Source organism: Camelus ferus, chromosome 1 (genome assembly GCF_009834535.1).
Source record: "Camelus ferus isolate YT-003-E chromosome 1, BCGSAC_Cfer_1.0, whole genome shotgun sequence".
NCBI lineage: Eukaryota > Metazoa > Chordata > Mammalia > Artiodactyla > Camelidae > Camelus > Camelus ferus.
The window spans coordinates 119702857-119725016 of record NC_045696.1 but is presented as its reverse complement, the minus strand read 5'-3'; the positions used below and the strand labels follow the sequence as shown (position 1 = coordinate 119725016).

The following is a 22160-nucleotide window of genomic DNA, read 5'->3' as shown; positions in this document are numbered from 1 at the left end:
CTCAAGACCTGTTTTTTTCCAGTAATGTCTTTTCATTGTGATGATTTTAGCAATGAGTTTTGTCAATTATAAAAATCGGTCTTTATTTTTTAACTGCTTCCGTGAGAGACTGACTCCAGTGGTCCCATGTTAGGAACAAACCCCATTAAACATCTTAATTTCGGGTCACAAGGTTCACCCTGCAGGTACTCACGTTTGCAAAGCTGCATTGGTTGCATTGATGAGGTTTCTGTCTGTTATCTTTTCCAGTATTAACAAGGCACTAGTTTCATGACCCTAAAATTATGGCAAATAACTCTTAAAAACTTAGGCACCATTAAAGATACATTTATACCCTCAATACACCCCAACCCTAGTCCATATAATATATACAGCACCATACATACACCATGAATTCTTTGGCAAATGCCTTACATATCTGTCCAAACATGTGTTGGTGTGATGGGGTCGAGGATGAGGACATTTAAGATCGGAGAGGTGAGAGAAAGGCAGTAATTACATTTAGGCTTGTGCTCCACAGCTTACTTGGCTGATGGGAAACGTCCATGTATCACGGTGCTTAACACGTCAGTGTTTTTTCCCCAACAAATCTGATGCCAATGGTTATTAGAGAAGTTTGGTCCCTATCTCTGCTCATTTCAGTCAAGTGGAAAACCTTTAAATGCCGCTGTTGATATTAACAGTGAAAACACCCCTGAAGTGCGCACGTACCTTGCCGCAAGCCAGATGGAGCGCGGTGTTTTTACTGCTGTCTTGCAGAGTCAGGTCTGCACTAGCACTGCTCACCAGCATCTCTGGGAGGAAAAACTCTGTCAACTCTTTTATTTATGAACATGTATCTCATTACTAACAACTCACTGTAGAGAAATGAAGACAGAAAGAATATCCCTCTAGCAAAAACTTAAGCGCAAGAAAATACATAGTAATACAAAGGTGCATACTGCACTGTCGTATTGTTGTGTGAGTAACAGGCATAAACAGCAGCTAGCATTCATTCTGCGGGTGCCTGCCCAGTTCCACACACGGCTGGAAGTGTTCTGCGTTTACAGTGACTTACTGACCCCTCACAACCACCCTACAAAGTGGTTTCTGTTATTCTGCTCACTTTGTAAATGAAAACCCTGAGGCATAAAGTCACTGAGTTGGCAGGTCTAAGATTCACAGTCAGTCCGACTCCAGAGCTGGGGTCTCAGGCACTGTCCTCGGCCCCGCTAAGGAGGCCTCCCACCAGGAAGCGCAAATGCGCATGCGGCTATCAGCGGAGGTGGGGGGCGTGAAACCTCAGGAGTGGTGAGAAAACTCACGGAACAGTCAGAGAACCAGAGTCAGGTGGCTTGGGATCTGAACCACACGTCAGCAACACGCACACTCAGAACGAGGGCCGTGGCCCGTTTCTTTACCGACTGTGTTCGTCTGCCCGTTCTCCGCAGCCATCATGAGCGGGGTCTTCCCCGAGGAGTCCACGGCGTTGACCTGAGCATTGTGGCTGAGCAGCAGCTGCAGGCACTCCACGTGGTCTGTGAAGGCGGCCGCGTGCAGCGGGGTTCTGCGCACAGAGGCGGGGAGGCCGGGCTAGATCTCTCACTCGTTACTCTAGACAATTCTCTTAATTTATGACAAGCAATTCTCCAGGGCTTATGTCCGAGGCTAAATAGCATTGCCTGCCTACAAATCTGATTCCTGCCACAAAAAACTTTTTATTTCTCATAGTATAAAAGGCTCTTAATTAAAGTAATATAAATAAAATCCCCTAAATCACATCATTAAAGGGAATTTTGAAAGAAGTAAATCCTGACCAACCACACTACTATCTACAACTGCTGGCCGCTCCCCCGCCTTATTCCTCTTTAGCAAACTGTTAACTTGGTATTAAAAATAAGCTTAGGGTAACAAACATACCCCTTTTTTTAAAAAAGGGAAATCTTTGTACTTAACAGGTTTTGAAAAGACTGGCTGAAAATCATATAGAAAAGTCTTTCGTAAGGAGAACGTAGTTAAGATTTGGTGACAATTTACACTTGCAAACATAAAAATCAACTTTTAATCAGTAATGGGTCCTCTTTAAATCTCCTCCTAATCCAGGAGGTGCGGGCAGGGCGGGGTGTCCCCCGGCAGTACCCACCTCCCCTTGGCGTCCGGGGCGTTCACGATGCCGGCGCCCAGCGAGTCGATGAGCATCTCAGCAGCGCCTTCGCTGTCGTTGATCCTGCGAAGGCGAAGGTGACAGGACAGGCTGTCACTTTGGGCACTGGCATGTCTGCAGCGCGCACCCACCCCTGCTCGGCCCGCCTTGGCTTACACAGCGCAGTGCAGCGGGCTGAAAGCATTTCCTTCCATCTTCTGGAAAACTTCCTGCTCTAAGAGGAGCTCTACACACGTCTCGTGACCTGAGTGAGCGAGCGAGAGTCAGACATTAAAGTAAAAAAAAAGTCCCGGAGTGCCCATACACACCCACATGTCCCTACGCAAGTAAGGGAAAGCTTTACGTGGGTTAAAAAGAATCCATTCATGGAACCCATCAAACACCAGGTTTAGGCACTCTGGAACCCGAACTGCAACCTCGAGACCTGAAGTGCATTACAGCAGTGTATTACTGACATGGCAAATATTTACTTTGTGGGCAAAAATAGTCTCCTTATTCTTTTTCCATGGTGACCGGTTAGAGAAATTTAGTCATTAGTTTTATTTTTGTTTTGTTTTCTTAAATGTGTGTTTTATTCAAGAAAGAAACTACAAATCAGAAATTGGCAGAAAGGTCATTAGTTTTTAAAATGCCCTATTTATACAGCATAGTATAACTTCCAAAATAGTATATTTATGTAGCATAATTAACTCCAAAATTTAAATATTTTCTGATTATAGTAACAAGCTATGGTAAAATCTCGAATTCTGTAGAAGTGTTTAGAGGAAAAAAGTACCTGTCCCTGTCCCCACCCCATGTCCCAGTTCCACTCTCCAGACGGTAAACCAGTATTACCTCAGAGTTCCAGAAAGTTCTCAGGCACGCACAACTGCATGCACACAAACACACGCTTCCCTTTAAAATCTGCACAAATGCTCTTCTGCAACTTGTTTTTTACTTCGTAAACTGTGTATATCCTTCCATAAAAGCATATGTAGAAATCTTATTGTAGGTTTGGAAGACGTTCACAGTATCAGAGTGTATCCTAAAGGACATAATATCTATTCTCTCGGATTTTGAGGTGACTGCTGATTTGTTTTTCTTTGTCATATTATTAACAGTGTTGTAAATGAAACACTCCAATACTTAAAATAAGTGTTTATTTTTGTATTCCTAGGAGCAATTTCCTAGAAATGGTATTTCTGGGTTAAAGGACAAGTATATTGATTATGAGTAGATATCAGACCCACAGTTTTTAATAGCAACTTTGAAAACAGGGGAAAACCCAGATCTCACATTTTCTTAACTTGATTTTCAAAGCCAGGGTTTTAGTTAAAGTACCTCAACTGCAGTATTAATTATAGCAAATGAAATGTTGCTTGTTTCATTTCATCAGTCATTTGAGATCTGCATGAGGAATCAGATTCTTTCAGAGCCTCTCTATTTCCATGGCTCAGTATCTGGCTGACCAAGTGACGCTCTATTTCTGTTTTAATTATGCTAACGTTCTCAAACAACCTGTCAACTTAACCTCCATCCTGTTATCGTTTTACCAGGAAAAGGAAGTAAGTTTTAGGAAACCTAAGATCTGCTCCACAATCTATCAGCTCCTCCACCCAGTAGTCCTCAGCTGCGGCGACGTTAGCCTTTGCGAGCCATCGGGCCACGTCCAGAGCTTTCTGCCTGTCACAGCTGGGGTGGGGAGTGTGGGGTGAGGGGCCGGGGAAAGAGTCTAGCGGGTGGAAGCCAGGCTGCTGCAGAGCACCTTGCGATGCACTCGACAGTCACTCCCAGCAAGGAATTCTCTGACTTGAAAATGTTGACAGTGCTGAGGTCCAAAAAATCTGTTTTAATTCTTCCTCCAAACGTGAACTCATTACCAAGAAGTCACTGAGGAAAGTCGTCCAGTACTGACTCGAGTCCCCTCTTTAGTCCTGGAGCAACCGTTCTCATGGTGTGGTCTGGGGGACTGCAAGGTGACACTGCACACTGCCCTCCTCTTAAATAAGCCATCAAAGAAATTTGCTACTCTAGCGCTAATTCTGGGGAGGGGAAGTAGTTACTTTTCATAAAAATGCTATTTATATTGACATTTAATGTATTTATTATTTTAAAATAAATCAATAAATACCCTTACATTTCTCAGTTCTAATTCCAATACAGTCAATATAATCACTGTAACCCACAGTCCTGGGGCCAGGACCCCCCTCCAGCCATCACTCGGCACATCAGACTGAAAAACTCTCCACCTTGCGTCTCAGTTTTAAAAGGACAAAACTACTGGTCTCTTCACGCTTTAGAGGGATATTCTGAAGATGACTATAGCTTCATAAAAACTGATGAGAATCTTAACAGGAACATATGAGATAATGTAAGCATTCTTAAATTCTGTGCTTGCATGACTCCAGAAACTGAAACTCTGAACTCTCACGTTAGTGTGGACAGCCAGTTCCGTTCTAAGACAGCCATCGCTCCGTGTTGAGAGGAAGGCTGTTCTCTGCTCTGTCGGAGCACTTCCTGTTCTCACTCCGGCTGCAGAGTGACCACTAGTCAAAGTAAAACCATTTATATATTTGACCCTTAGAATGCCAACTTATATAACGGGCTTTTGGCTTATAAACTCGGCGTTAATCTTAGATGGCCTGTAAAGTCCCTTACTGTGCCCAGTCAGCACACAGCTAGTTCAGTCCAGCTCAGCTCAGGACCGTCACAGCTTTGTTACAGCCTAGAAATTACACGCACCTGTTATGATCTTTAAATGGCAACAAAGCACGCAGTTTGTGCAAAATTCTGTCTCTTGTATACAGCGTGCTCAGAGAGTCTAAGTTCGGCAGTGACAGAGCAGGCACTCATCGCGGGAGAAGAGCTCTCCGCAGAGCCCTGATGGGACGCTGTGACAGGCAGCAGCTCTCCAAAGGAGGGCTCCAGCAGCAGTTCCACAACTAAATGCTCCACCTGACAAAATACCTTACTGTCTGATTTTTCCAATGGTTAATTCTCACTGTTACATTTAACACTGAAAAGAACCAAGGAAAGTCTGCTTCAAAACAGTTTTATCTCACTGACGTCTTAAATAAAGTTCACATCTGTGGATGTTTTCCTACTATATTAAGATGTTTTTGGTTTTCCTTACACTTGTAAGATGTCAAGTTACATTATAAAGACAAACCGGATTTCAGTGGCAAAATGTAGTATCTTTGACTTAGGACTACTCTTTGACTATTTTGCTATGTTCATTAAATACCTACTTAACTGAGCTGGAAAATGAAAAAAAGAGTGGAAATGCAACGGTTTTGCAGTTTTCAAAACTGTTCTGGCTAAGGACCTGAGATAGTAAAAATAAAACTGACAGAACTAAGCTTTTGAATTAGCAATATATTTAACTGTTCAAGTTTTCTACGGAACCCTTGGTACTCAGTTGAACAAGTAACCACAGGACAATCCTCAAGGAGAGAACAAAATGTGCTCAGAACAAAAGAAAAGAACTCTCTATCCCAACAAAAGGGTTAACGTGAACATCGAAACACTGTAGCTAGAAATGCTAATGAAAACGTTTAATTAAACTGTAATTTTGCAAGATTCCAATTTCGCCTCCTTTACCCTAACTCAACAATTATCTGTCAAAACGGTTCCCAGCGAAGACAGAATTCTCCTCTCAGGGAAGGCAGTCAGCTGAACGTCAGAACAGCCACTATACTTGTTTTTTTAAAGCAAGTATCTTAAAAATGCAAAATATGTATCGAAGCAAAGGTCTAAAAAACATTTAACCTTAGTGATCGCTTATCTCACACACCTGTGACTAGTCTCCTGCTTCAGCACAAGGGACGGGAGTGGCCCTTAATGGGGGGATTGTCCCCAGACTTTCCTGCGCTCTTAAACGGCACGTCTACCTTATAAATGAGACTTTCCCGCGAACACCGCTGTGACCCAGCCCGCTGTCTCTCCTTGGCACGTCCCAGGCACCTACTGGAGCTTGAACGCTTATACTTAACCGTTGTAGCAGGCCCAGTGCAGCGCCGTGTAGCCGTGACTGTCAGCCAGGGCTGGGCTCGACTCCGAGCTGGCCGCCGCCTGCAGCAGGGCCCCAAGCACTCCGATGTGCCCGCAGGCGGCTGACAAGTGTATGGGTGTCCGGCCCCTGCTGTCTCGGAACAAGCACTTAGCACCATGCTGAAGTAACGCGTCCACGCACTCCTCGTGGCCGGTGACTGCCTGAGAGAAAGATTGTTTGCAGGGAGTTGAATGCACTATGTCGGGCACCACATGCCAATTATAGCTGATCAGGAATTCTAAAGTCTGCATGCCCCATCCTCCCACCAACTAAGGCATTTATCATTTCCTGAGTAACCCAGTATTTGTCCTGGAACTTGCTTATTTTGACTCTGTCAAAACAAAAGTCATACGAACAACAGGAATAGAGGAACTTTGAATTCAATGAAAATATTATTTCGAAGGTCAAAGAGTTAAGACAGAAATGGGTAAGAACATAGTTGTGATAATGGAAAAAAGTAATACCGACATTAATTCTACTCAAGGTTTTAGAGTTTTAAAGATTTTGTTCCAACGTGACTATTCTCTGGATTAAGTTGTGCTTTGTGGTTGTTTAAAGAAACTGAAATAAACAGTAAAGATTATTTGGTACAAATTTAATGAAGGAAACTGTAAAGACAGCCTACTTCAGTTTTAGGTGAACGGAGGTACAACAACTCCGAAAGGAGTGGGGATGTGTCCGCTCACCCCTCTGTGCAGGGCCGTCCTTCCCCATTTGTCTTTGGCATCCACGCTGGCTCCTTTGTTCAGCAGTGAGTAGACGCAGTCCGTGTGCCCGTTGAGAACAGACAGCATCAGCGGGGTCCTGAGTAACAGGGGCACATTCAGTGTCACCACCCAGACCGCCCACGAGAACCCAGCATGTCCTCTTGGTGGTGCGACTTTAAAGCGTGCCTGAAGGGCGTTGTTTGATGTTACTCACTCACAGGGCGACAGACTTACTTCAAAGAGGGGCCAAGGTATGAAGATGAACACACATCCCCAAATAACCTAACAAGTATTAACACTTACTGTCCGTTCCCATCTTGAATGTCTACTGCATTCTGTGGTTCTGCATTTCCTATCAGTAGCCGTAAGCATTCCGAATGACCATTTGTTGCTGTAAAGTGATATTTTAAAATTTCAGCAATTATATATAATGAAAAAAATAGAAAATATCCATCTTAAATCACATTTTCTAGATACAATTTTGGCATATTCACTGAATTTTACAGGCAACAAAGAAAAGTATCTATAGACACAAAGATTTCTATTGCCTTTGATGATAAAACTGAACAGACATGAGTTCCTCACGGCAGATCAGGACCTCAGCCAGCACTCACACCTGCCCTGCCTATAGACACTCATTCAGCTTAGTTCTCCGGTGGCAGCAGTGTGGTCGGGGGGTGGCCTGCCTCCAGCCAGGGATGAAATCATGAGGAGACCAAGTCAATGACATCAAGTCCAGTCCTCTTTGCAGTGACCGATTTCAAGTTCTGCCCACTGAGACGTTAAGAAGTCTGGAGAGCTTCTGGGAAATATTTTTATCCCTGACAATGAGTCCTCTTTTCCCGATTTCAGACGTGATCCTTGGGGATGCTTCAAGGATGTTCTGTTTGGCCCATTCTTTTTTTATGGATTCACTGACCCTGGGCACACGGCAGCTACTTGTGAGTGTATCGTCTGAGCTCAGTACCCGAACATCAGGCATAACCCTGTGGGAAAAGACAGGTTCACCTCCAAAAAAACTCAGTGTCCTTTTCATGACTTGGGGGTAAGTGTCACCTGGGCAGACCTCCCAACGTGGAAGGCGTCCACAGACACCAGGCTCACGCTCACTGAACAGATGGTGCTAACGGAACCCTGAAACTCTTTCAGTGGACAGGACTTATCAAGTACACGGCATTGGTCAGCCAGTTCTGAGGGGCTCATGAACGTCTTGGTTCCAATATTCATCCATGAAGAGGGCAAACAATCCACGAAAGCTTTAAGTCAGCTCTGCAAGTAATGTGCTTATAGTGTAGTATTTCAAGCTGCGGAATGATGTATAACTTTACGCTTTTTCAGAATAAGGTAACAGAAAATGATGGCACTTTGACTTCTTATTTTTAGCATTATAGCAGTTTATATACATACATTTATTAGGACTTTTAATCTGTTATCAAAATTTTTGCCTCTGAAGCCTGCCTGAACGCCAGACAGCTTCTGCAAGGCTGCCCCGGGGCCACAGCGGGTGCTAGTTTCCCAGCCCTCTAAACGGCACGTTTTCCTGATGACTAGACGTGAGGTCAAATGAGTCCTCAAGGATCGCTCTGTACAAACAGACTAAGTGAAACGAATCTAGTCATTCGGAGATGGCCCACTGGGGATGACACAGATGCCTGAGCAGCATTTCTCAGGTATACCAGTCTTGGAGTCATGACTCAAAGTGAGCACTGCCACGCAGTAACCCCCATGGAGAGCGGGGGACACCTCGGTGGGTACTGTCACCGCGACAGCATGGTTAGACTCTGCACTTTGACATGGCCGTGTCATGGAGCGGTTCTCACAGGAGGCAGGCGCACCACACGCCTGTCTGCTCAAGTGTGCACTGAGCACAACTGTTAGATGAAACCACGTATCAACCCAAAATAATTTCCCCCAAAAAGAAGTAAAAAGTTCTGCATTTTTTTTGTTGTTTATAAAGTACTCCAGAAGTTAGACTATTATATACGTCCAATTTCTAAGGTAGATAATAGTTTTTTAAGGTGATTATAGTCTGGTGACTTTTCCAAGAATAGAGTGAATAGAATTTTTAAAGTCAAAGTTGCTAAAACAATCATCAGGAGTATAATATACCAGAAACTGAAAGAGGAAAGAATGAGGTGGAAAGTGGTAAACAGAATCACGCACAGCATCTGACATACCGGCCGCATGGATAGGTGTTCGCTTCAGAATGTAGTCTTTCACTAAGATCGAGGCTCCCTGGTTGATGAGGACATCCACGCATTCCACGTGGCCCTTAAAAGCTGCGAGGTCCAAGGGCGTTCTTCCACTGCTGTTTCTCACGTCCAGATCTAACAGAGACTGCACCAACACTTCCAGGGCTTGGTGGTGACCGTGATAGGCCTGGGGCCAAATACAAACATAAATGAAAAACATACACGATCAGACTGACTTCCCCTGATACCCTAGAAAACATAAAGGGAGCAGTAAGCAAGCTTGTCTTCATGTCACTGTATCTGAGATAATCTACAACTTCTATACTGGTAATTAAGAAAGTTAACTGTAAGTTTTTCTAATAATCCAACAGTAGGCTACGGCATTAGGGAATGAGTATTCTGCAAGTAGTAACAGTTCCGATGACAGGAGGTCTTTTTGTGAGTACACAGTGTCTGGTTCATGGCAGACAGTCAATGGATGTGCGACATGGATTCAATTAAAGCCTTCATTCTAAGATTCCAAAGTCCATGTTCTTAATCACAGTTCATTTCCCACTCAGCTCCATGTGTGTGTGTGTGTGTGTGTGTGTGTACACACAAATTTTACTCTGCTCAAATCACAGAGACAGCTGGCAACTGAAGTTAAGCCAGTACCCAAGTCTTCTAATTTCTCAAATTAAAATGACCACCCCATCCCATAACATGCCATATCTTAAAATAAACATTTCTTTTCACATACAAATATTTAGATTGAGCCCTGTGTGAATAACTGCCGTGTGCCAGGCACTGTCCGCGTTGTGCAACAAGAGCAGGAAGATTTGAAGGTTTGCCTGAAACCCAACTGACACACACTTTTTTACAGCCTGATAAAGGGGCTTTCCAGATAATTCATCTCAGAAGCCAGCACGTCAACTGAACACCTGTTCTCACTGGACTGGGTGCTGCGTGGGACATAAGGAACAGCAAGACCCAGCTATGGTGGGAAAGGAACGGCTTCCCTAGCTCACTCTGGCCACTCCCTTGGCCAAGGGACTTTCACAGTGGTTTTCTGATACACTCAGACCTGCCACTCAGCACCTACAGGCAAACTGTAAGTTATCGCAGGTGAACTTGTCACCAGGAATCGAAAAACATAAAAATCAACCATATTTGACCTAAATGTCACCGGCTTCTCATCTGAAAAAAAGACACTCAGCTAGAAAGAGGGCCCCACATGGTATCAGGGCCTGTATAGCGCCCCCTGGGGGAAGCCAGCAGGAGTCCGGTAGGGGCGGAGCTGCTCCGGGGCCTACTGAGCGCAGACTGCTCTGCCTCCCTGCAAGGCTGGGCGACCAGGGACACCTCTAACCCAGTTCCTCAGATCAGGTCAACAACGCTGTGCGTCTGAACATGACCTGTGAGAGTCACACAGAAGACAGCATAACAACAAAGAGGGGGAACAAGATGACTAGAGCCAGGATGATCTGTCCCTGGGACCTCCCCTCTGGGGGACAGCTGTGACAGGCGGAGAGGAGGGCTGTGAGAGGGCAGGAACCTTGGCCAGTGTCCTCAGGCCTCCAGCCAGTCGGGCTGGGAGAGTTTGGGAGGAAAAAGTCACTTCAAGTAATTTCCGAAAACCCCTAGGGATCGATTCAAAGTGCCCACGTGGTGGCGTGCCGATAGTTCACTGAGCCCAGCAATGGAATCACGAAACGGTTTCCTTCAGCTTAACAACACTACTGAGCATGCCCGTGTCCACAGCAGCACTGTTCATAGCAGCCAGGGAGCAAACAACTAGTTCACAAAGCTAAAGGTTTGAGTTAATGTAACCAAAACGCGGCCAAGTGCACAGTCTGGCCCGAGTAAACGGTGGAGAAGCCACAGCGCTCCTGGTTGTGAGGTGACAGAGAAGACGAAGCAGAGGAAGCGCCGCGTCATCTGCTCAGAGCCCTCCCGGCCTCTCCCAGTGACCCGCGGCTTCCCACTCCGCGCCCTCATGTGAGTCTGGAGAGGAGACAGCACTTCCAACAACCTACAGGGCAAGGGAGCGGGAACCTTCATCACGCCTCCTCAGTTACTTAGGGCACGGCAGGAAGTGTGGCTGGGGAGGAAGGGGCAGCAAGACAAAGCAGAAAATTCCATGCCCACGGGGCAGTGTTAGAAAGGATGCCAGGAGCACATTAAGATGAAGATCGCAGGGCACGTGAGCAGAACTGCAGTGGGTCCTGAACTCGCAATGATCCATGGTGACTGCAGTACAGACCCTTACAGGCATCTTGCTAGACTTCAAATCAGAGGGCTCACAAATTCTCCTGATTCTCAGAGTGCCCCCGCCCCCTTACAACATGCTTTGTTTCAAAAATAAATTCTTCTTTCAGCACAGGAAGAATTGGACCGGGCTCTGCGTGAAACTTCCTGAGGTTAACTCCTTCCCACATTTGACTCAGAGAGCTGTCACACCCTCTTCAAACCGTCTCCTCTCACGTTGGGCATTAAGGGGAGGGGTCCAGAGGCATCTTAAGCTCGAAGGGTCACTGGAGATTATGAAGCTAAATCCTATCCCACAAGCAATGAAGAACCAGCACGCACACACATCGTCAGCACCGCAAAGTCACAAAGTAAGCAAAGTTGTAGAAATACCACAGAAATTATAGTTCTTTTATCATCTGCTTAAGACGTCAGAAGCCACTCTGCTCGGGCAGGTCATTTTAAAATTCACAGCACAGGCACGGTCTCTCCTGAGAGTAGGCTGTAGGGGAAGCTCAAAGACCTTTTTTTTTAAAAATAAAACAAAAGTACATGGAAGAATTCTCTGAATTAAGAAAGGTCTTACAGTTTTAATTCTATGATCATCATTATAAGGACCCAAAGTTCTGGGCATTAGGGTGAGTCACCACAAATAGGCAGGAGACATTTTCAGGAAGCAGCCATCACGCTGGCTGTGAAGGCAGTACTCACGGCCAAGTGCAAAGGGCTTATTGTTGCTCTATTGTCTGAGTCATTCAGCATGTCTGTGCCAGAGGTTTCCATTAACTGAGAGAGAAAATGTCAGAAATGGTACTTTTAGACACCAGAGCAGTTAATTCCCTGGCCCCCTCCCCCAAGTTCAAGTTCATTTTAGGGTATAAATTGATACCTGAATATGAATTTGCAAATCCCAGACCACTTGTATTATGAAAACTAAACTCAGCAAGCTAAGATCACAGATGGAGAGCTCTGAGGGAGGGCTATAAACTCAGTCTGCGGGGGACGCGATTTCGCGACCACCAGGTCAGAACCTCCCTCCCCGTCACTACCTTGTCCCCAGGCATGTGTAAAGAAGGCTTCAGCTCCAGGGAGAGCAAGTAAGTAATGACAATACCCTGAACTGTGGGGGCACACTGACTAATACTTACTACGTCTAGAGGAGTTTCACTTGCAATCTGAAATAAAATTAAAAAAAAATTTAGATGAGGAAGTGTTCGTGCACAGTAAAGGGAGAAATGTTAACTGCATGTCTCTAGTTACAGAGCCTTGTTAAACTCTTCTCAACTTCTGCCTCCTTTGCCTCCAAAAATTAAGTCTTTCAAATAAACAATCATACAATATAATAGACCACAAATCTATATACGTGGGCCTAAGATTTTAGTCTCAAGATATCACAATAATCTAACCTTATTTCTGTAGCAGGATTCTAAATGCTATATTGACTATGTCAACCTCCTTTTTCTAGCTTTTATACCCACTCTCCTTGAGTTTTATTTCCCCTTGAAGGGACACAATGTTAATATAATTAAGTCAAAATGAAGAAATCTCCAACTTGAAGTATCTGCTACACACTTGAGACTGACTGAACATGTCTTTTACTTTCCTTTGGTTTGGCAAAGTGGGGTGAATGGTGTATTTTCAAGAATGAGACCACAACTGAAATAAAAAGTTCCTTGGCAGAAGACGGGTCTCCCTTGTCAGGAGAGACTGCTAAAAGATGTGGCCTTTCAGGGCTCCAAATACACAGGGGGACCCTTCCCCTCACAGGGATGTTTATGTCTCCCACACGGCAAAGTTACAGCTCTTCAGACCCTTCTGGAGAACATAAAGCGGCCAGGGAGGTGATGTTGCGTGGGCACAGGGCCTCTAAGGGAAGGACCCAGCAGTGCTCCCCAGGGAGCTCACCTTCTCCTCTCTCCTCTCCTTGTGAAAAAGGGAATGAGAGAAAACTTAATGAGGCACATACGAATTTAGGAGGTACGGGGATTCTAAACAAGTTGAAAAGCAATGGCATCTGTTTCCTGCTTCACTTGTTCTCACTTTCCTACAGTCAGCACAGAACCCCCTCCTGGCACCCCCCGCCACCCCCCGTAGGAACCCGACAGCCTCACCAGCTGAAGACACAGGCGGTGGCCGTACGCGGCTGAGTAGTGGACTGCATTGTACCCCTGCTTGTCCCGGATCCCTGGATTTGCGTCGTTTCTTAGTAAGTATTCCAGGCACCTATTACAGCAACACATACTTAGAATTCTAAATCCTGCATTTTAACCAATGATGACAACAGAGACAAACTAAAGACTGGTCATTTTCTTACACGTGAGTAATGTAAAAAATCATAAATATAGCCATACTACGTAAGTTTGCCATTTAAATAACACTGACAGTAAGTTATCATAAACAAACAGGGGAAATGCGCAGGAGAGAATCTTCTTTATTTCAAGTGGACCCCTCCAGGTCCATGAGCAGCTCAGCCCACCCGAAGGCTGTTGTGGGCCGGGTCACTCTCTGACACCACCTACTGCACTGAGACAATGTTTGACAGGATTGCCCTCCTGGTTGGGGGAGCATCCAATCCACCTAGAACACATAGGAAGTATGGGATCTCATTAGGAAGCTCAAGGAAGGAGGCAGAAATCTCAGGAAGCCAAGGTCAGATGCAATGCTTGTGAAGCAGAGGACAGAGTGTGTGGACAGTGCGCAGAGGTGTGCAGGGAACAAGACAGAGCCTTCCGTGGGAGACACGCTTCCACATTGTAAAAGGTCAACAAGGTTCACAATTTGTTATAATTTTGACAAACTTCATTGTTACTGTAGCAAAAAAAAGTATTGAATTAGAAATTAAAAGATTTATCTCTAGAGTTAGTCTGATACCAGTGATCTTAGGCAAATCCTTCCATGTTTATGGTGAAATGGTTTCTGTTTATTCATCTGATAGACGGGGGTAGGAATTCAACTAAATAATCTGAAAGCCATCATGTTCACATTCCAAGTCCACGATTATTCAGTGATAATTCTCTAATGCTGCAATACATCTAACTGAACACAAACTCTACTACTGGGTGGGGGAGGGGCGGGGGAATCCATAATCAAATGCTCCTTGTCGAGTTTCCAGACGCATACGCAAGTTACATAAAAACAAGTGGAAGAACTCAGAGCACTGATGATCTCTTAGTAATTCCATCACATATATGAGGACCACTCTTCAGTGCCAACCCTTATTTCTTTAATGCTGACCTGGTTTAAGATCCTTTAGATCTCCTAGGAATTACTTATAGAATCCACATTTATTATGATATCCTCAGTGGTAGCAAATGTTCACCCTTTTGAGCAGGATTTTGATATTTATACAAAGCTAAAATCATTAGTTAAACATGATAAACTGTCTTCAACAAAGGAGGCAAGATATACAATGGAGAAAAGACAGTCTCTCCAGCAAGTGGTGTTGAGAAAGCTGGGCAGCCGCATGGAAATCAGTGACGTTAAACCACTCCCTCACACCACACACAAAAATAAAACTCAAAATGGCTTAAAGACTTAAATGTAAGACAAGATACTACAAACCTCCTAGAAGAAGACATAGGCAAACATGATGAACTGGGTGCCACCATGATAAAACACCACCACTCAAATGTGACTCTAAAGGAACAAGACTGGTGTTTCCAGTGTCCCCAGACTAGCTCAAAGGGCACTTCAGAAGTGTGCAGCAGTGTATGGAGCCTGTTTGTATACAGCGTCCTAGGTGCCCGGCTCCAAGGTCAATGTTCCCTTGGGCTTGGCTGGGAGGACAGGCTCTCTGCCTCACAGCCACAAACAGTTCAGCCAAGGGCTTATCTTTTTATCTTAAACAACTTCCCTTGATGTGAACGATAAAACAGAAACAGCTCTCCTTACTGAGGCTGGAATGCAAGACAGATTCTATCAGTGGAACAAACTATTTTAAGATAACTTGCTGATACATGAGTACTGAAAAAACGATTTATTTAAGGAAAGCAAAACAAGCTAGGTAAGTTCATGTTTACTTTCTGAAGTGGGGAGAGCAAGCCGCAAAGCGCTATGTGCAGTGACCAGCCACAAGGACACAGCATCAGACGGTCTAAAATAATTTAACCGTTCACATTCACATTACTAGATGACTGGTCTCCTGTAACAAGGCAAAGACTGAGAGCTGATTTACATTACAGAATTACTTCTACAGGCACCCCTTTTGGATCTTGCTAAGCAATATGAATTCTCCTAACGACTTTGTGAGCATTATCTTTAACAAATGAAAAAAAAAATCACTGAGGTTCAGGAAATTAAATGACTTGCTCACAATCTTCTGGCTGGAATACGGTAAAGCAAGGACAGGACCTCAGGCCTTCTGTTCATCTAGTGGTCTTTCCATGCGACCAGATGCTCCAGCCCAGCGGTTAGGGAGTGAGAGGGGTGCACGTAAAATACTGAATCACAAAATTGCTTCATCTTGAAAATCTGGACTTCAGTTTTAATATGCAAATACGGTGGAGGGGGCAGAGTCAATCCAGTTTTTTTTTTTCCTTTTCATTGTCAGTTCACAAATGCTCATTTTTATAAATCTCGGAAAATTAAGAAACAAAGATAATCTCTCTATAATCTCTCTCCTCCCCCTAAAACAAACTACATAGGCAAAAATCTAGAGGAGTATGTATTGCTAAATATCTGAGTGATAAACCATACTTACTGTTAAATATTTGGTTTTCTTCATTTGTTAAACAAATTAAGTATCCCCAAACCAATTAGACCCATAATTTAAATCAGGGTGACTTTCACACTACTTAAACCTCTCCTCTTCCCCTACCACCCAGGAACTGTGACCACCTTCTCTGGTGCAAGTGCAGACCGACTCAAACCCATGTGTCCCATGACCGGTCAGTGCCCTGGGGAAGGACCATGGTCACCGGAGGCCCTCCTAACTCTGCTTACAACATGCCAAGTGTTGTTCTAAACAATTCAGATATCCTGTACCTCATTCAGCCACGGGAGTGAAGTCAGACTGCTATTCCCAGTTCATAAATGGAAGTGTGCACAGAGGTTAAGTGACCTGCCCAAGGTCCCACCACAAGTGGCAGAGCTGCTATCAAACCCAAAGGTGTCTTACACACATACACAAGACGGGTTTAACAAGGATGCTTAACAAAAAGTCGTATATGAACATCAAATGTATTTTGCGATTTCACAATGAAATTAAGACATTTATTCTGGCTTACTGCCAAAAATATCCAGTACTTAGGAATAAATCTAAGGACTATAAAAGTTCTAAACAAAAAACTGTATGATTCCAGTTATATGAAGTTAAAAACAGGAAAATAACAATGCTACTGGAAGTCAAAATAATGCATTTTTTGTGAAGAATGCCAACCATCTCCATAAAAGTGCATCTCAGTGGAACACATCTCTACATTCATGGACACATTTATATACGACTATGTGAACACGGAGAAGGCTGCAGACAGACACAAACCAGGCCTGTGCCTCCGATTACACTGGGAGGGACACAGGGTGAGTTACACACGTGTCGAAATACACACGTTAATGGTGATTATTGCAGAAGAGAAGGCACCACCAGGAGGACTTCTTCCTCATACAGAACCAGGAAAACCCACCCCAGCCTTCCCTTCTGCTACACACCACACAGAAATGGGGCAGAGTCTCTGTCGTGCTCAAAGCCAGCCCTCTTCTCTTCAAAAGGCAAAAAGGAAATTTATTTCATACATTTGATACATTTCTCTTGGGTTAGCAACCATATACTTGACTGCTGAGTCATGACTGTCTACAGAGAACGAGGCACCAGGATGATGGGAGACTAGCAGGATGAGCAGAATGAGTCAGGAAAGATTTCATGTATTTTTCCTATATTTACCAAAAATAAGGACAGAGGGACACAAGGCAGAGGAGAGCTGTAATTACTTATGAACAGCAGGAAACCAATGGCAGAATGTCAAACACTCCAAAAAGAATGCAACTTTCCCTGGGGATGCTGACAGGACATTATCAGTCATTAAAAAAATAACCCAAAAAACAAAACCACCACAAATAAATAAAAAACAAACCAACACACATCACTGGGTAACAGCCCTTTGAAGCTATGGGGAATCTGTTTCTTCTTTTAGAAAATATTTCAGTCTTGCTTTGGCAGAAGTATGACTTAATTATTCCAGATTCTCTTATTATCCAAGCTATACCTGGGAATTAAACCCTTGGAGTTTACAAAAATAAACCGACTCTTTAATTCTACTATTTAGTCCTCAATCACGTACTGAAAGGATGCCTTTGGTATCCTACAATGGTTATGGTGGCTTCCAGCTTCCAGAAGTTTCCTAGGGAACCAATCATTGAGTCAATAAGTGATGGCATTAGACAAGACCTCTGGGATTCTGACACTTTAAAGATAAGAAAGAGGTTCCAAGAAATAGTGCTAGATTCTTTTATACCCATGATCTCAGTCCACCACCTCCCGCCAGTCTAAAAAGTAGGTTTCATTCTAATTTTACAGATAAAGAAGCTTTTGCTTAACAATTACCTGCTCAGGCTCAAAGGCGTATAATGTGAGGACCCCGAGATTTAAACTGGGTCTTTTGGATCTCAAAGCCATGTTCTTCCTTGTACACCAGGTTGCCTGTGCAGATACTGAGAACTAATAAGTATTTAAAAAAGTATCTCTAGTCTACTGCTCAAAACAGTTTATATTACATAAGAAAACGAATAATTTAATTCACTTTCGTACTATGTATACTTCTAAAGAAAAAGTAGACTGGCTTAAAATAAAACTGCAGACTCAAACATTATGGGTTGCACATTGATATTCTTTTGTTTAGCGTTAAGAATTCAGGTTTCATGTAATTATCTAAGGCAGGAGGACACGGGGAGATTTCTTTGTGCATGTGTGTGCATATGACCTCGGTGGGGTTTATGGAGACCTTGCTGAGCAACACCCAAATGTCTCGGAAAAGTGGTAACGGACTATCTGTTGGTAGTAGTCATTTTAGGTATAGCCTATTTTAAGAAAACCTATAAATCAAATCCTAAAATTATGAAATTTATAAATCAGAGGACAATCTACTTACCCAAGTTTACAAAATGTTTTCCAATTCACAAAGTCTTTATTACAGATTTTCTTTAAACCTCTACTATCCAAAAACATACTTCAAATAATTTAACTTCTCCCAAAATCTATCTATATCTAAGTATTCTGGTGTATATGAAATTGTATAAAGTGATACATTTCTCTAAACAGAAAACAGTCATCCCTCAGTATGCAAGGGGGATATTTGAGAGCCCACGGGTACCAAAGACTGCAGACCTCCGAGTCCCTTATAAAAAACAGTGCAGTACAAGGACAGAGCCCTGCAGTAACACAGCCGGCCCTCCAAATCTGCAGATACGAAACCAGCAGATTCCAAGGGCTGACAGTACATTTTATCAGCAATCTCAAGATGAGGATTTCAGTCATAAATCCAACATAACAGTGTTACTTACAGAAATGGATTTGAAATGAGTTATAGAACTTATAATAAATTAATATTGGTGAACAGTACCATCAAATTATGCTTTTTATTTTGAGGGTAAAAAAGTAAAATTAAAAACCAAAGAAATAGTTCTAGGCTAAATGCAGCCTCCTTGAGTTCTGTTTTCTACTATCATTCCCCAGAAACCATCATCTGCTTTTCCTGCGGGCCCTTGTGCTCCTCACTGGCCCAGACGCTGAAGCTCTCTGCTCTGTCTCCACGGAGATCGTTTTCTTCCGAGAGGGCAATGCACAGTAAAGTACCATCAATGGGTCTGATCAACTCCGGGTAAAATATTAATTATGAGAGAATTTAAAAATTTCTCACTCTTTTGTTTTTATTCATTCTTGGCCAACATTTACTTACTCTATTACCTAATTTGCTTATTTCAGCCATACTGCGTACCAACTATGTGCTGGATTCTGCCAGTTCAATTACCCCTTATTTGGATACCAATTTACTAGCATCCCTTGGAAATACGAACTCTCCGTCTCTGAAGGACACTGGTATCCCGCCTCTGCCCAATCTTCTGACGGCCCCATCCCTGTATCGCTCTCCCTTCCCCTGTGATACTCTCAGGACTGCCGCCTCTGACAAGTCGGAGGGTGAAAGCACGGAGGTGACAGAGATGTGCTTTTCCCGGGAGGACGAGAAGGGACCACAATCTGTCTTCTACCTGATGAGTTCCTAAGGCAGGCTGCTGAGTAGAAATAGGTAGTGATAACCATGTTTAGGAGAGTTTATGAAACCAACTTACTTTCCACAGTAGAGACTCAGGGAAAGACAATACAAAAAAGAAACATAAAATTGCTATGAAAATTGCATCCATTTGGAAGCCGCTGGTCTCCAGAAATGATACTCCCCCACCCTCCTCACGGGACACTCACTTGCCGTCTGTGTCTGACGTGGCCGCGTAGTGCAGGGGCGTGCATCCTCTTTCATCAAGGTCATTCACGCTTGCTCCCGACCCCACAAGAGCAAACAGGCACTGGTAATTGCAGTTGGCAGCAGCATAGTGCAGCGGAGACCTTTCATGCCCAAGTTAATACAAAAAAAAAAAAAAAAAAAAAAAGTCAGGGACGTAGACTAGGAAACAAGAGCAGAGCTGATCTACCCAGTCAACAAATACTGCATTCACAGCAAGCCTGGGATTGCCTTCTGCCTCGTACTGAGACTTTCAAGGGCTGGACAGAAAGCTAGGAGGGGAAACGAAGATGGCAGGGAGCCTCTAAGAACACAAAATAAGACAGAAACACAATTAATTCCTTCCTGGGGCCCAGGCGGTAACAATTTCAGTCGTCTGAGTGAATGATAGACACCCTTCATGTTCTGCTCCGAAACCTGAACACTGTCTTTTAACAAAGCTTCCCCTACCTATACTGATAAAAATGTGTCATATACAGAGGCAGCAGCTTCTGTCTGGTCTCAGGAGAGGAACAAAGGGAAAGAAAAAGCAGCATTAGAAACGATGCTGTTACATCAACTCTATGGCAGAGCTCCCTGGTAACGTCAGACTTCCCACACAGAAAACACATCGTTCTGAAGACTGTTCACCATGCAGAAGACTTAGAGGACTGTTTTAATTTCTCAAGACTGAATATCTGTAGCTGATTTCTTCCCAGTTACCGAAATGAAACAATGTTACTAAATTTAGGAGTTTTTTTGCCTTTAGATTACAAAACTGTGATGATTCCATGACTATTCATTGAAGAAGACAACAGAAAAGCGAAGGTAGACTTAAGTCTAGAGTTTTCATGGTATAATTTTTTTCTAAAACATCTGCCTGGTGAAATGACAGTACAGCACTATTTTGCTTCACTGGATAACAGCAGAGTATAGCAATAGTATTTTTGAAAATGCATTAGCCCTCACTCTCAAGCTTCTAAACACAGAATGGCTTCAGAAGCCCTGTGTTCAAGTACTACAAATTAATTAATAGAAGCTGGATTAGAATATGCTTACAAAAATAAATTAGCTGTAAAAATACTGCATTCCAAAATCAAACAAAGGGATTTTGGATTTTGTGGGTCATCTGTTCCTTGGACGAGCAGGCTTACGAGGGCAGCGTGTTGCTCAAAGCACTGAGGGGTCAGACGGCGCTTCTTCTCTTCCACACGCGCTTCCGATTCCTGACCGCACGTAACTAGTGATGTCTGCACCCCCACGCCTCACCCTGACACACCACACACTTTCTTGTCACATGCTCTGATAGTTCTCAAACTCCGGTCACATAAAGTTTTGCTCACATTGCCACCTCTATTTTTCATTTTCTTTTTTTATGGCGGTAATACTGGTTTATGACATCACATAAGTCTCATGTGTACAACATTTGATTCAAACTCTGCACACACTACAGCGTGCTCACCTCCATTTTTCAAACCAACTCACACTGCCTTCAGTGCCTTCCCTGAGTGGCTCTACCAGACTCTGGGTCGGTCCCCATGCCAGGTGCTCAGCAGACACCGGTGGCGTTCAGTCCTGCCATCACAGATGCCAGTCCCAGTGAGGCCTGGGCTGAACCCTGAGCATGAGGACAGGCTGAGTGACTACAGAGGGGCCCCGCCATCCACAGTGCTCCCTGCACTCCCTGTCAGGGTGCGCGGGGAGTTAGAGACAGGAGAAGGAAGCACACAGAAATCTGGAACCTGCCCCCACCCTCTCCCTAGTGCTCTGGAACCAGACTCAGGCAGCAGCATCTCTGACAAAGAAGGACCTGAGGGAATGGGGAAGTGCGAGAGTCCCCAGCCTTGTGAGTCTTCTGCGGGAGCACAGGCACCACGGGCTCTGCACTGTCACGGCCAGATTGGGGGCGGGGTGGATTAGGAGGTGCAGAAGTGCTCACAAGGTCAAGCTGGGGCTGGTGCCTGGGGCTGTGGCAGGGGCCCAGCTGGAAGAAGACTGGGTGAGAATGAGTTTTTAGAAGTTATGACTTATTTGGGCCTCTCAACAACTCGTCATCACAATGCAAAGGACACAGAATTATTCAATTAACTCTCAGAAGTCAATTAAGTCATTAAGTAAATAGCGTTATTTAGGCTCTACAGAGGAACTGGATCACGCCCTACCTCCCAAATTTGTCCTTTTTGTTGAAGTCTGCACCAGTATTCAGCAGAAGGTTGAGGCACTCCAAATTCCTATCCAGGAAAAATAGTTAGAAGACATGATTGTCAGTAATTTTATAATGAAAGTGGGAGGTTCAAATAAGCATAATGCATATTTTCAAACGAGAGTAAAGTGAATGAAACACTGATTTTTATTTTATAAAGAATAAAAACACTATTATCTTGATTGTGGTGGTGGTTTCATTGGTGGATACTTGTATCGAAATTCATCAAACTG

General features: G+C 43.9%; 1 protein-coding gene across 10 annotated transcripts in view; it reads right to left on the bottom strand.

Moving 5' to 3' along the window:
* ANKRD28 (ankyrin repeat domain 28) overlaps nt 1–22160 on the bottom strand; it is a 155162-nt gene that overhangs the window by 5463 nt on the left and 127539 nt on the right. For all 10 annotated transcript variants that reach the window (XR_004323315.1, XM_032489075.1, XM_032489094.1 and 7 more), the window contains 14 exons: nt 21887–21955; nt 19709–19849; nt 13410–13521; nt 12447–12473; nt 12010–12084; nt 9058–9259; nt 7184–7271; nt 6860–6977; nt 6115–6334; nt 2300–2387; nt 2123–2206; nt 1401–1546; nt 712–794; nt 194–276 (listed from right to left, as the gene is read on the bottom strand). Coding sequence is in view for 9 of the 10 variants with exons in the window: in XM_032489075.1 (XP_032344966.1) it covers nt 194–276; nt 712–794; nt 1401–1546; nt 2123–2206; nt 2300–2387; nt 6115–6334; nt 6860–6977; nt 7184–7271; nt 9058–9259; nt 12010–12084; nt 12447–12473; nt 13410–13521; nt 19709–19849; nt 21887–21955 (1536 nt within the window). In the remaining variant the exon portion in view is untranslated. The remainder of the gene's footprint in view (nt 1–193; nt 277–711; nt 795–1400; nt 1547–2122; nt 2207–2299; nt 2388–6114; nt 6335–6859; nt 6978–7183; nt 7272–9057; nt 9260–12009; nt 12085–12446; nt 12474–13409; nt 13522–19708; nt 19850–21886; nt 21956–22160) is intronic.